The sequence below is a fragment of the Hyla sarda genome, chromosome 7, assembly GCF_029499605.1.
Source record: "Hyla sarda isolate aHylSar1 chromosome 7, aHylSar1.hap1, whole genome shotgun sequence".
NCBI lineage: Eukaryota > Metazoa > Chordata > Amphibia > Anura > Hylidae > Hyla > Hyla sarda.
Genome location: NC_079195.1, coordinates 131,264,632 through 131,282,618, shown reverse-complemented (window position 1 = coordinate 131,282,618; position 17,987 = coordinate 131,264,632). Strand labels below are relative to the sequence as shown.

Below are 17,987 nucleotides of genomic sequence, written 5' to 3'. Positions count from 1 at the left end.
TTAGAAAGATTCATTAAATGTTATGTTTTAAGCACTTCCTCACACTGGTGTGGTCAGCTGGTGTTAAATTTACTGCGAGGAGGATACTAATACAGTCGTGAGCAGGACCATAACTTATATATGCATAATCTGGCCTTCAATTCCAGACAAATTCTCTCTCAAAAACTATTTAGCTCCTCTTCTGAGTCCTGTAGTGCACCCGCAGAGCATTTTACATCCACACATGGGGTATTTCCATACTTAGAAGAAATGGGGTTACAAATTTTGGAGGGATTTCTCTCCTATTAACCCTTGTGAAAATGAAAAATTTTGGGTAACACCAGCATTTTAGTGAATTTTTTTTTTTTTTTCATTTTTGCATCCATCTTTAACGACAACTTGTTAATCAACTGTGGGATGTAAATGCTCTCTGAACCCCTTATTACGTTCCTTGAGGGGTGTAGTTTCCAACATGGGGTCACATGAGGGTGTTTTTTTTGCATTTATGTCAGAATCGCTATAGTTATCAGCCACCCCTATACAAATCACCAATTTAGGTCTCAAATGTACATGCTCTCTCACTCCTGAGCGCCTGCAGAGCACTTTACATCCAAATATGGGGTATTTCCATACTGTGTTACAATTTTTGTGGGTCTTTTTCTCCTTTTATCTCTTGTGAGAATGAAAAGTATGGGGCAACACCAGCATGTTAGCGTAAAAAAAAAAAAAGTTTACACTAACATGCTGGTGTAGACCCCAACTTTTCTTTTTCATAAAAAGGAAAAGGAGAAAAAGCCCCCTAAAATTTGTAACACAATTTCTCCCGGAGTGAGAGAGCGCCATGCGCATTTTAGGCCGAAATTGGGGATTTACATAAGGATGGACCCAGATGCAGGTGTTACGCTTGCCTCCTCCACCAAAAATACCCTATTGTTTACAAAACAGGGTGCCTCCAGCTGTTGCAAAACTCCCAGCATGTCTGTACAGTCAATGGCTGTCCGGCAATACAGGGAATTATTTTGCAACAGCTGGAGGCACTGTTTTGGAAATGGTGCCATATGTGACATTTTTCATTTTAATTGGGGTGGGGGGGTCACTGTTTAAGGGTATATGTTTATGTATTGTATTACTCTTTATTTTGTGTAAGTGTAGTGTAGTGTTTTTTGGGTACAGTCACATGGGTGGGTGTTTACAGCAAGTTTGAGCTTGAGCTGCGGCGGAAAATTTGCTGCGTCTCTTGCAGGAAATTCACGATAAACCCCTCCCATGTGAATGTACCCTGTACATTCCCATTGGGTTGGGGGGGGGACAAACCTCCAGCTGTTGCAAAACTACAACTTGCAGCATGCACTGACCATGTATGCTGGTAGTTCTAGTTTTGCAACAGCTGGAGGCACACGGGTTGGGAAACACTGAGTTAGGTAACATACCATAACTCAGTGTTTTCCCGCTAGTGTGCCTCCATTTGTTGCAAAACTAAAACTCCCAGCATGCACTGACAGCCGAAGGGCATGTTGGAAGTTGAATGTATAAATGGGGAAAAGAGATAAAAGAGCCAATAGATCTATTGGCTACTAACAATAGTGACGTCATGTGCGGCTCTACGTTGATTGGTCACTATGTTTTGTGAATGAACCAGCGTACCAGCAACAGATATGACGTATATATCCGACTCCAAGCCTCGTCTTGGTTAATCCAAAGTCCAACCCTGTTTTCTGGACTTATACACTGTAATACATCGCACGCTCATAAAAGATTACAAATATATACAATACTAACATAATTTTGCGCAACCACATGTTTTTTTATACCCGCATTGGTTTTTATATATGTCTTTGTATAATATGTGTAGAAAATTGATCGTATGCAATTTTAACAGTCAATGTGAATTTTATTTGAAACGCCCCTTTGTGGGCAGTACAGAGTTTTCATTTTTTGCGCCTTTTTTCCTATATAAATGGCGCCTCACTGTATGCACCTTATACTGTAATTCTTGTAATTGAGAAAGGGGGAACTTACCCTAGAAATGTGTTTTGCATGTCCACATCTCAGTTTATGTTACAATAAATTAGATTTTAATTATAAGACCGAAGCTTCATTCCAATCTCTACAAGGCAGCGCCACCGCAGACCATTTTTTTGCAATCTTCTTTGCACCATTCCACAAGTTGAATGTATGAAGCATCTGGCCCTCCAGATGGTGCTGAACTACATCACCCAGCATGCCTGGACAGTCTGGGCATGCTGAGAGTTGTAGTTTTGCAGCATCTGAAGGGCCACAGTTTGGAGACCACTGCACAGTCGGACTGAGTTGGGCTGCAGAATCGGCGGGCTGCGGCCGGTGAGTGATCCAGCTGTGGCCCTCTAGAAAATGCAAAACTACAACTCCCAGAATGCCCAGAAAGCCTTTGGCTGTCTTTGCATGCTGGGAGTTGTAGTTTTGCATCTTCTAGAGGGCCACAGCCGGATCACTCTCCGGCCACAGCCCGCTGACTCCACAGCCCGACTCCGCCGCCGGGTAAGCTGCTCCCCACTGTCCACTGATGCCCCCCGCCCTTCCCAGACTTACGCAAACAGAGTGGAGGATCCTTCCACCTTAACCCTCACCCGCCCCTAATCTGCCATTGGCAGGTCAGTACTGACCGGCCAATCACAGGGGACAGGAGGAGGTGGCACCATTACCACCTCACTCCTATCCTTCAGGATGATCGGCGTGGTCTCAGACATTGCCGATCACCCTTATTTTCCAGGCGATCGGGTCACCAGAGACCAGATCATCCCCAAAAAAACATGATTCTCTCCTAGACCTGTACACCCTCTGTCCTCATCAGATTAAGGGTGAGATTTATCACTGAATTTAGAGCTTTTTTTATGCACGTGTGCTTTTTTATGTGACTTGTGGGTATACATAAAGTAGCAAACAACATTACTGAAGCAACTTTCAGTTTTCACTTTGCAGTGGTTGCAAATTTATGAAGTGCAAATGTCAAAAACCCCTCCAAAATGTTGCAAGTCAAGGTCAAACTGCAAAGAGGATGAATCATACAAAATGTTTTTGTTTTTTTTTTGCTTATGTATGCCAAATGTGTCAAAAAAAATGACAAAACTAAATTACCAAAGACAACAAACATACATATCCCTCAAGGTGTTTTATGAAGATTTAAAGTCTTAAGGATGTTTTTTACAGGTTGAATTCTTATAGCATTTGCACACATTTTTATTATATTTTGGCTATTTTTTTCCGCAAAAACTTGGGAAAAATTAAGTTTTTACTGTGACTTGCACAATTGTGGTAAAATATTAAAATCTTGCTAAAATGTTGGAAAATAGTGTATATAGATACGGGAAATGTGTGAGCCTCAGCCAATCACGAGCCACATCGCCAGTTTTCTGGAACGGAGAAGTTCACTCCGTGCATCGGAAGTCTGGGGTGCCGCAACCGTGGGGGTCCCCATCGACATCTTATCCCTATCCTTTTGGATAGGTACCCCTTTAACATAATCTGAAAAAAGTGAAAGGGTCTGAATTTTTTTGTTAAGGCAAACTGTATAAAATCCAATTTATTTATTTAATAATCTTTACTGTTTTAAGATTAAATGAGCACTTTCAGATTCAAGAACTTTTTATATGTTTTATATATTGGCAAAACATTAACATTTTTAATATACTTCATTCGAAATTTTATTTCCTTTTTATAGAAATCATGGCTTATAAAATCATGGATTTGTCCAAGCTGAAGCACAGGCATTGACAAAGTCGAGTACATGAGGGTGGGCTAGCACTCCTCTGTGCTCTCTCCTGTCTGATAATATGCCTCTGTGCTCTCTCCTGTATAATAGTACTCCTCTGTGCTCTCTCCTGTCTAATAGTACACATCTGTGCTGACTCCTGTCTGATAGTACTCCTCTGTGCTCTATCCTCTCTATTAGTACTCATCTGTGCTCTCTCCTGTCTGATAGGACTCCTCTGTGCTCTCTCCTGTCTGATAGGACTCCTCTGTGCTCTCTCCTGTCTGATAGTACTCCTCTGCGCTCTCTCATGTCTGGTAGTACTCCTCTGTGCGCTCTCCTGTCTGATAGTACTCCTCTGTGTTCTCTCTTGTCTGATAGGACTCCTCTGTGTGTCTGATAGGACAGGAGAGAGCACATAGGAGTCCTATAAGACAGGAAAGAGCCCAGAGGAGTCCTATCAGACAGGAAAGAGCACAGAGGAGTCCTATCAGACAGGAGAGAGCACAGAGGAGTACTATCAGACAGGAGAGAGCACAGAGGATTTACTATCAGACAGGAGAGAGCACAGCACAGTGCTATCAGACAGGAAAGAGCACAGAGGAGAGCTATCAGACAGGAGAGAGCACAGAGGAGTACTGTCAGACATGAGAGAGCACAGAGAAGCACTATCAGACAGGAAAGAGCACAGAGGAGTACTATCAAATAGGAGAAAGCACAGAGGAGTGCTATCAGACAGGAGATAGCACAGAGGAGTACTGTCTGCCAGGAGAGAGCACAGAGGAGTACTATCAGGAAAGAGAGAGCACAGAGGAGTACTATTAGGCAGGAGAGAGCACAGAGGAGTGCTATCAGACAGGATAGAGCAAAGAGGAGTCCTATCAGACAGGAGAGAGCACAGAGGAGTCCTATTAGACAGGAGAGAGCACAAAGACGTACTATCAGACAGGAGAGAGTACATAGGAGTCCTATCAGACAAGAGAGAGCACAGAGGAGTGCTATCATACAGGAGAGAGCACAGAGGAGTCCTATCAGACAGGAGAGAGTACAGAGGAGTCCTATCAGACAAGAGAGAGCACAGAGGCGTACTATCAGACAGGAGAGAGCATAGAGGAGTGCTATCAGACCGGAGAGAGCACAGAGGAGTGCTATCATACAGGAGAGAGTACAGAGGAGTGCTATCAGACAGGAGAGAGCACAGAGGTGTACTATCAGACAAGAGAGAGCACAGAGGCGTACTATCAGACAGGAGAGAGCATAGAGGAGTGCTATCAGACCGGAGAGAGCACAGAGGAGTGCTATCATACAGGAGAGAGCACAGAGGAGTCCTATCAGACAGGAGAGAGTACAGAGGAGTCCTATCAGACAAGAGAGAGCACAGAGGCGTACTATCAGACAGGAGGGAGCACAGAGGAGTGCTATCAGACAGGAGAGAGCACAGAGGAGTCCTATCAGACAAAAGAGAGCACAGAGGCGTACTATCAGACAGGAGAGAGCATAGAGGAGTGCTATCAGACGGGAGAGAGCACAGAGGATTACTATCAGACAGGAGAGAGCACAGAGGAGTCCTATCAGACAGGAAAGAGCACAGAGGATTTACTATCAGACAGGAGAGAGCACAGCACAGTGCTATCAGACAGGAAAGAGCACAGAGGAGAGCTATCAGACAGGAGAAAGCACAGAGGAGTACTGTCAGACATGAGAGAGCACAGAGAAGCACTATCAGACAGAAAAGAGCACAGAGGAGTGCTATCAAATAGGAGAGAGCACAGAGGAGTGCTATCAGACAGGAGAGAGCACAGAGGAGTACTGTCTGCCAGGAGAGAGCACAGACGAGTACTATCAGGCAAGAGAGAGCACAGAGGAGTACTATCAGGCAGGAGAGAGCACAGAGGAGTGCTATCAGACAGGAGAGAGCAAAGAGGAGTCCTATCAGACAGGAGAGAGCACAGAGGAGTCCTATTAGACAGGAGAGAGCACAAAGGAGTATTATCAGACAGGAGAGAGCACAAAGACGAACTATCAGACAGGAGAGAGCACAGATGAGTGCTATCAGACAGGAGAGAGCACAGAGGAGTGCTATCATACAGGAGAGAGTACAGAGGAGTCCTATCAGACAGGAGAGAGTACAGAGGAGTCCTATCAGACAAGAGAGAGCACAGAGGCGTGCTATCAGACAGGAGAGAGCACAGAGGAGTGCTATCAGACAGGAGAGAGCACAGAGGAGTCCTATCAGACAAAAGAGAGCACAGAGGTGTACTATCAGACAGGAGAGAGCATAGAGGAGTGCTATCAGACAGGAGAGAGCACAGAGAAGTACTATCAGACAGGAGAGAGCACAGAGGATTACTATCAGACAGGAGAGAGCACAGCACAGTGCTATCAGACAGGAAAGAGCACAGAGGAGAGCTATCAGACAGGAGAGAGCACAGAGGAGTACTGTCAGACATGAGAAAGCACAGAGGAGTCCTATTAGACAGGAGAGAGCACAAAGGAGTATTATCAGACAGGAGAGAGCACAAAGACGTACTATCAGACATGAGAGAGTACATAGGAGTCCTATCAGACAAGAGAGAGCACAGAGCAGTGCTATCATACAGGAGAGAGCACATAGGAGTCCTATCAGACAGGAGAGAGTACAGAGGAGTCCTATCAGACAAGAGAGAGCACAGAGGCGTACTATCAGACAGGAGAGAGCACAGAGGAGTGCTATCAGACAGGAGGGAGCACAGAGGAGTCCTATCAGTACGCCTCTGTGCTCTCTTTTGTCTGATAGGACTCCTCTGTGCTCTCTCCTGTCTGATAGCACTCCTCTGTGCTCTCTCCTGTCTGATAGTACGCCTCTGTGCTCTCTCTTGTCTGATAGGACTCCTCTGTACTCTCTCCTGTCTGATAGGACTCCTCTGTGCTCTCTCCTGTATGATAGCACTCCTCTGTGCTCTCTCCGGTCTGATAGCATTCCTCTATGCTCTCTCCTGTCTGATAGTACGCCTCTGTGCTCTCTCTTGTCTGATAGTACGCCTCTGTGCTCTCTCCGGTCTGATAGCACTCCTCTATGCACTCTCCTGTCTGATAGTACGCCTCTGTGCTCTCTTTTGTCTATCAGACAGGAGAGAGCATAGAGGAGTGCTATCAGACCGGAGAGAGCACAGAGGAGTACTATCAGACAGGAGAGAGCACAGCGCAGTGCTATCAGACAGGAGAGAGCACAGAGAAGTATTATCAGACAGGAGAGAGCATAGAGAAGTACTATCAGACAGGAGAGAGTACAGAGGAGTCCTATCAGATAGGAGGGAGCACAGAAGAGTGCTATCAGACAGGAGAGAGCACAGAGGAGTGCTATCAGACAGGAGAGAGCACAGAGAAGTCCTATTAGACAGGAGAGAGCACAAAGGAGTATTATCAGACAGGAGAGAGCACAAAGACGTACTATCAGACAGGAGAGAGTACATAGGAGTCCTATCAGACAAAAGAGAGCACAGAGGCGTACTATCAGACAGGAGAGAGCATAGAGGAGTGCTATCAGACCGGAGAGAGCACAGAGGAGTACTATCAGACAGGAGAGAGCACAGCGCAGTGCTATCAGACAGGAGAGAGCACAGAGGAGTATTATCAGACAGGAGAGAGCATAGAGAAGTACTATCAGACAGGAGAGAGTACATAGGAGTCCTATCAGACAAGAGAGAGCACAGAGCAGTGCTATCATACAGGAGAGAGCACAGAGGAGTCCTATAAGACAGGAGAGAGTACAGAGGAGTCCTATCAGACAAGAGAGAGCACAGAGGAGTGCTATCAGACAGGAGAGAGCACAGAGGAGTGCTATCAGACAGGAGAGAGCACAGAGGAGTCCTATCAGACAGGAGAGAGCACAGATGAGTCCTATCAGACAGGAGAGAGCATAGAGGAGTACTATCAGACAGGAGAGAGCACAGCGCAGTGCTATCAGACAGGAGAGAGCACAGAGGAGTATTATCAGACAGGAGAGAGCATAGAGGAGTCCTATCAGACAGGAGGGAGCACAGAAGAGTGCTATCAGACAGGAGAGAGCACACAGGAGTGCTATCAGACAGGAGAGAGCATAGAGGAGTGCTATCAGACAGGAGAGAACACAGAGGAGTCCTATCAGACAGGAGAGAGCACAGAGGAGTACTATTAGACAGGAGAGAGCACAGAGGAGTGCTATCAGACAGGAGAGAGCATAGAGGAGTGCTATCAGACAGGAGAGAACACAGAGGAGTCCTATCAGACAGGAGAGAGCACAGAGGAGTGCTAGCCCACCCTCACTTACTGAACCTCGTCCATGCCTGCGCTTTGGCTTGGACAAAGCTATCATTTTATAAGCCACGTTTTCTATAAAAAGGAAAGAGAATTTTCCTATGAAGTATATTAGAAAGTTTTGCCAACATGTACAACTTATAAAAAGTTTTTTTTATCTGACATTGCCCTTTTATGGCTTCAGGTACAGGACTGCATGATAGCTCCATACAACCTTATTATTGTACAACGCCCTAATACAACACCCACAGAAGTCTATAGGGTCATACTTAGGCATAGAAACTGTGCCATGTTCCATTGGATCCTATATTTTAAAGGTATTCTTCTTAGAAGTATTGCTTTTATTATAGAATGTCTTCACAATATTGTGCTGTATGGTGACACTGCATAATGTATGTGTACGTAAGACCTAAAGCTGTTTAGTCTAAATGTATCTGCACTTACTTCCAGCAATAGGTCAGCATTCTGAATTTTATAATATATCTTAGGCTGCGTTCACACGGCCATCTAGACCTGTCCCGTTCCTCTTCCGTCAAAAATAAAAACGGACTTTAAAAAAAATGGGCAATAACGGATGCAAATGGATGTTATTCATTTGTATCCGTTTGAATCCATTATTGTTCAATTAATAAACCAAAAAATATATAAATTTATTTGCTCTGAGCATGCTCAGAAGTGAAAACGGATCAAAAAATGGATTGAAAAAATGGATGCAAATGGGGGGACATTAAAGGCTCATCCATTTTCCATAGACTTCAATGTTAAATTTACTGTATCCATTTTTTCTTCCATTTATTTGACGGAAGAAAAATTACTGCATGTGCCGTTTTTTTCTCCCATCAAAAAAACGGAAATGAGTGCAGATGGGTACAAACGGATGTAAACAGATTGTAAAAAAAAAATCCTATTGACATGAATGGGATTTTTTTTTTTTTAAACCGTTTTTAATCCATTTACAGCCTGCAAGGACAGAACCGAAACAGGGATAAAAAAAAACGGGGACAGATGGCCATGCGAACGCACCCTTATCCATGTACAGTAACAATGTACAACACTATACTTTATCAGTGCCACTTTATAAATACAAATATAAAATGTTGTTTACATCAAATATAACAAAGTTGCAATCTTTCGTCTTCCATTTCTAGATTGACATTTTATAGGAAATCCTCTTCATCAGATTTAAACATCTACAGAAAAAAAAGAAAATTTTAATAAACTTGCAATGCAGTAAATGTAGATCCGTAAATGCATCTAGAAACCCCATAAGGCTGGATTTACACTTAGCAGTTTTTGAAAATCTGCCTCTGCATTTTTCAAGCCAAAGCCAGAAGTGTATTTAAAGGGAATGTGAAATACAGTATAAAGGAAGGACTTTAACATCTCCTTCTTCATGGATCCACTTCTGACACTGCCTCAAAAACTGCAGCATCAGTATTAAGAAAAACTGCCACATGGAAACCTAGGCTACGGTTGGTTTCACAAATAGCTTTTTTAAGGAAAAGAACATCATAAATAGAGCTTAGAAAATACAAAACAAAGAAAAAGAAGTGCACACATAGTACAGCTCATCAGATGATAAGGTGAAAAGGCAAGCAAGATAAGGTTGGCACCTTACCAAAGGGGTGTTATGCTGAGGGCACAACACCTGTATGCATATGTAGGAGAAAAGTATGAATTCCGCAGCTCCAGGTTCCCTCCAGGTCCACAGTCAGATCACCGGTATTAAAATGAACATCACAGGGTACTTGTGCCGAGAAAAGTGGGAACATCTAATTCAGGCGCAGGAATCAAGGAGGACCGGACCAATGGGGACATAGGAACAGTACATTATTGTACAAACATGTTTGGATTGTTGTTGGAAAGTGTGATGATCAGTGCAATTTTTTCACATGCGCTGCTATTGGCTGTAAGGGATGTTCACCAGCCATTTTTTGAAATAAGCACTATGGAAGTCTAAATAACTATTGGCATCCACTTTCTTAAAGAAAGTGGAGGTAATAAAGGAATGTTGAACATGAGATATGCAGATGTCCAAAAAGTTCACACTTTCTTTGCTGTGATCAATGGTAAATGAGAGGCCCCAGAGGTTCCGGTTCAACTGTGTAAGCAGATCTGAGATGGTGTCAGGGGGTCCACTCCAATTAAAGAATACATCAACTATATAGCGACTTTAATGACTCGGTATGAATTTGATCATAATCCATGATTACAAGTCCACTGCCTTTGTCAGCCGGTCGTAGCACAATATCTGAGTTGGATTGAAGACTTCTCAGCGCTTATCTCTTCTGTGGGAGAGGTTGTCACCAGAGAAGGACTTTTTCCTGGCATTGGGAATATTGTTATTAAAATCTTCATATTCTTATTAAAATCTTGCTCTGAGTGTCCACTTGAAAAGGGAGGGACTGCAGTACCAGCAACTTGAACAGGAGCACATTCAGCTTCTGTGCCGTCGAATATGTGGGTGCATAAAGCTAAAAGTGGGTGTAGTGAAAAAGCTCGTACTCGTATCTTAAAATCGAGCTGGCGGTCCTCCGCGAGGCAAGCTACCACCTGTTCCAGCCCCTGCCTCTCCAGCCCCTGAAAGTTTGAATGTTTAATTTAATCAGTTATGGTTTATTGTTATCGCTCCAAACTGTTTCATTGGATTCTTATGGTAATTCCACAGGTAATATATGATTACGACCATAGGGCCTCACAATTGAAAAGTTTGAAGAGATTTTGAAGAAATTGAAGATTTTGATTAGATTCACAAGTTTAATGTCCCAGGTGCCTGAAGCGTTTACTTTGAACTAATACTGTATGACTACAAAACCCAATATAACAAGTCACATGGTGGCACAATGACAGAGCCTCGAGGTTAAAGAAAAGATTAAAGATATTTTGTAAATTTAAATTGAAGATTTTGTGATGTCCAGCTCACCACCAGGTCAGGGGTGCACGGAGGTTTGAGGACTACACGTGTGGAGAAAACAGGAACAAAGGGAAATTCCAGCACCGCAGTTACGGGATAAAACGCTGCATTATTGATTCATCAATGGGAACACAGAACTCAGCATGCATGAACCAAGGAGTGATGCGTTTTGGCAGGCGTAGCCGCCTTAGACGTACTACACATACCCAGAATCCATCCACTCTATATAGGTGAAGAACTCCACCCACCACCAGGTGAAACACCTGGACAGATTAGGTGAGAGCTCTGCCTACACAGGCGTGGACTTACATGTGATTTTCACCTCATATGTGCTTAAAAGATAAACATAACAGTAACAATGACAAAATGGATAACAATGCATATATTCACATTATATCCATTGCCTAGTCAAAAAAGAAAATTAAATAAATGTGAAGATAATTTCTAACACCCAGTATCCTAATCATGTAATACAAAAAGGAAAACAAACTACTGAATAAAACATATACAGTGTTCTGTTATGGATACAAATGTTAAAAACGCACATCGTATAAATCAACAATACTCTGTTCACACCCTGCATTACCAACATAAGATAAAACACTAGCAGGCAGAACAGAGTATGTTATATACAGAGTAGGAGGAGGAGGGAGCAAAAATATATTTGACAACATCTGTCGATATATTAAAGGGGTACTCCAGTAGAAAACTTTTTTTTTTTTTTTTATGAACTGGTGCCAGAAAGTTAGACAGATTTCTAAATTAGTATAACACGCACTTTTTAGGCTAAAATTATTAGCCTAAAGTCTATGTGCGTGTTATACGCCGATACACCCCCAGGTAAGGCAGGGGGAGAGAGGCCGTCGCTGCCCGCTTCTCTCCCCCTGCCTTTCCTGGGGTCTAGAGCCCTGCTGCCGGCCCTTCTCTCCCCCTGACTATCGGTGCCGGCGCCCCATTGCCGGCGCCGATAGCCAGGGGGAGAGAAGTGGCACCGACAGCCAGGGGGAGAGAAGGGGCAGCGGCACCCATTGCCGGCGCCGCTGCCCCGTTGCCTCCCACCATCCCCGGTGGCATAGTTACCTGTTGCCGGGGTCGGGTCCGCGCTGCTTCAGGCCTCCGGCGTGCGTCCCCTGCGTTGTTGCTATGCGCTGCACGGCGCGGCGCATGACGTCAGTGCGCCGCGCCGTGCATAGCAACGACGCAGGGGATGCACGCCGGAGGCCTGAAGCAGTGTGGACCCGACCCCGGCAACAGGTAATTATGCCACAGGGGATGGGGGGAGGCAACGGGGCAGCGGCGCCGGCAATGGGTGCCGCTGCCCCTTCTCTCCCCCTGGCTGTCGGCGGTGCTTCTCTCCCCCTGGCTATCGGCGCCGGCAATGGGGTGCCGGCACCGATAGTTAGGAGGACAGAACGGGCAGCGGCGCCGATAGCCAGAGTGAGAGAAGGGCCGGCAGCAGGGCTCTAGACCCCAGGAAAGGCAGGGGGAGAGAAGCGGGCTGCGACGGCCTCTCTCCCCCTGCCTTTCCTGGGGGTGTATCGGGGTATACACGCGCACAAACGCACCCTCATTTTACCATGGATATTTGGGTAAAAAACTTTTTTTACCCAAATATCCTTGGCAAAATGAGGGTGCGTGTTATAGGCTGGTGCGTGGTATACCCCGATAAATACGGTACTTCTATTAAAAATCTTAATCCTTTCAGTACTTTTTAGCAGCTGTTTGCTAGAGAGGAAAATCTTAATTTTTTTAATTTCTTTTTTGTGTTGTCCACAGTGCTCTCTGCTGACACCTGATGCCCATATCAGGAACTGTCCAGAGCAGGAGAAAATCCCCATAGCAAACCTATGCTGCTTTGTACAGTTCCTGACACGGACAGAGGGGTCAGCAGAGAGCACTGTGGACAACACAAAAAAAAAATTAAAAAGTAACAATTTTCCTCTGTAGCATACAGCTGCTAAAAAGTACTAAAGGGATTAAAGGGGTACTCCGGTGAAAACCTTTTTTCTTTTAAATCAACTGGTGGAAGAAAGTTATACATATTTGTAAATTACTTCGATTAAAAAATCTTAATCCTTCCTGTACTTATTAGCTGCTGAATACTACAGAGGAAATTCTTTTCTTTTTGGAATGCTCTCTGATGACATCACGAGCACAGTTCTCTCTGCTGACGTTATTATAATAATAATAACGCTTTATTTATTGTTGTCCTTAGTGGGATTTGAACCCAAGTCCCCAGCAAGGCAGCAGTGCTAACCACTGAGCCACCATGCTGCCCTTAGCATACATCTGCTATGCATCGTTGCTAAAATGGACAGATATGTCAGCAGAGAGCACTGTGCTCGTGATGTCATCAGTGTTCCAAAAAGAAAGGAATTTCCTCTGTAGCATTCAGCAGCTAATAAGTACTGGAAGGATTAAGATTTTTTTTAATAGAACTAATTTACAAATATCGAAAAAAATGGGGTATGTGCAGCTCACAATATAAATTAATCGAGGCTAAATGGAAAGTATTTACACCAAAAAATACTAGTACAATAATATATAAGGAAAAAAAAGGGGGGGTACCAAATGCCTCTAGACTAATACCATAAAATGGTACATGATGATAAAATTACAGAAAAAATAATAAATAGGACTGTGCTTCACTTTAAATGATGTACAAATTTAATATAAAAAATTGCAAATAGGACATAAAATAAATAATACAAATCTAATACAAAAATGCCTCCTACCACAGGGCCCTTGTGGGGAGGTAAGATAATTAAATACAAAGCATATATTAAAAATATTTTTGTAAAAATTATAGCATGTGAATTACGTTCTACCGCTATCTCAATATATTGTAAACCGACATAGTATACTTTTGTGCGGTATACTCCGTTCCCATGTGATTTAGAACAGTTCACAAAGTGATATAGTTACCAACTCCTCAGGGTGGTTTTGGCTGGACGTCCGAGAGATAAATATATGAGGACTGTATTCAGCGCTTGCGTGCGCTTACGGTGACGGGCCCGGATGCCACAGGCCAAAAAAGGTCACCGGTCACGGGATAATGGCAGGCTCGATGGCAGATGCAATGGAGGCTTTATCCAGCGCTGGCATGCGCTTGCGATGACGGGCCCGGTTGCCGCAGGCCAAGGAGAAGTCACCGATCGCGGAGTAGCTCCGGAGATGTAGATATACTCGGAGATATATGGATCTTGCTCCGGAAACAGGGAAAGGAAAGCCTCGTGGAAGATCTCTCGGCGTCTGGTGGAATGGCGGATGAATTACAGCCAGGTGTACAATCAGCAGGTGATGGAGTTGTATCGGAGGTAGATGATGGCGGTTTGTAGATTGCGGTAGTCATGCAATAGATATTTCTTTCTCTAGACGCGTTTCAGGGTACTTTATATATGACCCTTTCCTCAGTAGAGATATCTTTAACAGTGAAGCTCAAAGTCCTTTTATACATATTACCTGTCTAATTGTTACAGGTGTGTTTCTGTTTAAATCTTCCGCAAATAGCGGAGTGGAGTGGGAAAACATGGAGTTGTTTCATCTTAATAAAGCAGTGTTCACATTTAGAATCAGTATATATGCGTTCTTATTTAAATATAGTGTCATATATATTGTAAACATTAGAATGATACATATAACATGCAGTAAAGTGTACAGATAAAGTGTATAGTACTGAGATAGAAGACAAAAAGATAATAAAATAAAAGTAAATAAAAACGAAAATAAAAATAAAAGTAGAACTAAAATAAAAATAAGAAGTAATTATTAAATAAATAAAGAAGGATAAAAAATAATGAAAGTAAACATAAGAAAAAATAGAAATAAAAAGAAATAAAATAAATATAAAATAGGTGTATAAATAAAATAAAATGCCATAGATTTACATGGAAATAATTAGTGTACAGGAAGGTTGAAGGATGGCCAGACACGCAGAGCAAAAATAGAGTGGGTCCGACCTCTCCATGGGGGTCCCCTAGTTTGAAAAAAGGGGGGGCCTCCATGGGGAGAGCAGGACACACTCTACAGAAATCCAAAAAGTTCAAAATTCGAGTTCAGGCCATTCGGCTCTAGAGAAATAAATTCATAAATCTTCTGACTTTCAGCCTTAGACATTTTAACGATGAAGCTACCTCCTCTCCAATCTTTCTTAATAGTTTGTAAGCCTGTATAGAAAAAAGTAGTAGTTTCTTTATTATGAAATTTTGCAAAATGGGCTGATAAAGGGTGTTTTAGGTTTCCATTTTTTATATTTGTTAGATGTTCAGCAATTCTAGTTTTTAATGGTCTTTTAGTTCTCCCAATGTATTGTTTCATACATCCACACTGTATCAAATATAATACTCCACTTGTGTGGCACGAGATGTGTTCTTTAATGATCCATTTAAAGTCAGTAGTACATGATGAAATTTCTGTAGTTTTTTTAGGGCCCTTCACTTTCATACAGTTGGGGCATATTCCACATCTAAAAAAGCCTTTTGTGTTTAGCCACGTCTCAGACATATTATGAATTTTTATGGGTGGTTTTACACTTGGTGCAATCGTTATCCCCAAATTGGGGGCCTTTTTATATACAATGGGGGCTCGGTCTGGCAGCAATCCTCCTATATCTTTATCTTGTTTAACCATATGCCAGTGCTTATTGATAATTTGTTCAATTTTTTTATATTCATAATTATAAGGTAAAATTAATTTAATTGAATGTTCAGTGGATATAGTGTCCTTATCTTTTGGTACAAAAAATGTGGTTCTATCTAGAAGTTTAACATGATTAAGGGACTGGGTTAGAAGTGTGTCCGGGTAATTTTTATCCTTGAAAAGAGACGTCATATTTTCTGCTTCTTCCAAAAAAGTATTATTCGATGTACAGTTACGTTTTAAACGGCGAAACTGTCCTTTAGGGATATTTGTAAGCCAACTAGACAGATGGCAGCTTGTATAGTCGATGTAGCTATTTTTCGTAGTAGGTTTCTTATAAGTATTGCAATTTAATCTGGTTTTATCCGGGCTCACTTTAATCTCTAAATCAAGGAAGGTGATGGATTGTGTACTAATGTGTGAAGTAAAGTTGAGAAAGTGATTATTAGTGTTTAAATTGTTAATAAATAAATCTAAATCTGTGATGGACCCATCCCAAATTAAGATAATATCGTCAATGTAACGTCTCCAGAGCACCAGATTTGCGCCAAGGTGGGGGGTGATGGTGTCCTCTTCCCAAGATGCCATAAACAAATTAGCATAACTTGGCGCAAATCTGGTGCCCATCGCGGTACCGATTAACTGTAAAAAATAATCACCATTAAAATAAAAATAATTGTGAGTAAGAATAAAATTAATAGCTGTGAGAATAAATTCAATCTGTGAAGGTTTGTGATTGTGTTTAAGTAAAAATTTCTGAGTTGCTGCCAGACCTAAGTTGTGACGTATATTTGTGTAGAGGGATGATACATCCAGAGTGGCTAAAATATGATTGTCAGACCAGTTGAATGATTCAATAATTTTGACAATTTGGGTGGTATCTTTAATATAAGATTTGGTACTTTGTACCATATTTTGTAAAAATTTATCTACATATTGGGACAGGTTTGAAGTCATAGACCCGATCCCAGATATGATAGGTCTACCCGGAGGGCTAATTAAGCTCTTATGTGTCTTGGGTAGACAGTAGAAAACAGGAAGTCTCTCATGAGTGCTCAAGATAAATTTATATTCGTTGTCATTGAGGATATCTTCCTCTAAAGCTTTTTTACAGATATTTAATAATTGGGCACTGTATTCTGCAGTGGGATCCTTTGTTAATTTTTTATATGTCATATCATCATTCAACTGTCTTTGACATTCGTTTATATAGTCTTTTGTATTTAAAATCACAATACCTCCCCCCTTGTCGGCGGGACGTATTGTGATTTCGTTATTGGTCTGTAGTTCTTGAATTGCTTTCTTTTCTGCAGAATTGATATTAGATTTTTGTTTGTGGCTATATTTTAGTTGCCTAATATCTTTTTCTACTAGATTTTTGAAAGTCACAATATCTGGACCCATCATATTTTTTGGATAGAACCAAGATTGTGGTTTAAGGTTCGTGTGTACAAATTCCGTAGGTTTGGATTCGTATTGAAAAGGGTGTTTGATAAAGTATTTTTTTAAACAAATAGTTCTAATAAATTTTTCAAGACCGACATATGTATCGAATTTTTTTAAAGGATAAGATGGAGCAAATTTTAAGCCCTTATTCAACAATTTAGTCTGGGCAGGAGTTAAAGTATAATTGCTTAAATTAATAATGACATTATCTATTGGTGTGGATGTGTCTTTCCTATTTTCTGAGGTGGTTGTGATAGATTTTCTATTTCTAAATTTTCTTCGTGTCCTCTTTTTTTGGGGGGGTTCGGTGTTGCAATTGGTTCTATGTGGTTTTTCCCAGGTATGGGATGCATCTCCACTGTTACAGTCTGTGTTCTCAGTGTTGGTCCTGTTGATTGTGATCGGTGTGTTTGATAATGGTTGTGTCTGTATGGAGATTGTGGATATTTTCTCCACTTGGGGGAGTAGTGTTGTGTTTGATATGTGTAGTGAGATTGGTGATGGTTGGTATAGGGAGGATATTTTTTCCTGGTGTATGAAGATGGGTTTTGTGTGTAATTGAGATTGGTCTGAGGGTGTTCTTCCCCAAAAAAATGTTTTTTATCTGTCAAGGGGGCATATCTGTTCTGAGTATTGATATTATAAGTGGTTACTTTCTCAGATGTGGCTGATCTAGAAGGTTTAATCGTGGTTTGCCATAGGAGTTTTTTTGTTTTTCTGCTGATAATTTCTTCTTCTAATCTATCCAATTTTTTACATAAGTGTTCTTGTTGTTTAAGATATTCCGGGGATTGGTCATATTGGTCTAGTAGTATTTTAATTTGATTGATTTCATTATCTTGGGTAACTATAAGTTCTTTTCTTCTTTCTATGACCAATCTGACCTGCGTGTCTGGCCATCCTTCAACCTTCCTGTACACTAATTATTTCCATGTAAATCTATGGCATTTTATTTTATTTATACACCTATTTTATATTTATTTTATTTCTTTTTATTTCTATTTTTTC

At 41.9% G+C, this 17,987-nt stretch overlaps 1 protein-coding gene across 2 annotated transcripts in view; it reads right to left on the bottom strand.

The window, feature by feature from the left end:
- Nucleotides 1-3,107: 3,107 nt before the first annotated feature.
- Nucleotides 3,108-17,987, bottom strand: part of LOC130282483 (probetacellulin-like) — a 50,492-nt gene continuing 35,612 nt past the window's right edge. Inside the window, exons 6-7 of one of the 2 annotated variants that reach the window (XR_008846410.1) lie at nt 9,087-9,171; nt 3,108-3,480 (exon numbers count right to left, since the gene is read on the bottom strand). Coding sequence is in view for 1 of the 2 variants with exons in the window: in XM_056530756.1 (XP_056386731.1) it covers nt 9,164-9,171 (8 nt within the window). In the remaining variant the exon portion in view is untranslated. Of the gene's footprint in view, nt 3,481-8,968; nt 9,172-17,987 lie in introns of those variants that run through there. The other variant, XM_056530756.1, reaches the window with a different exon arrangement.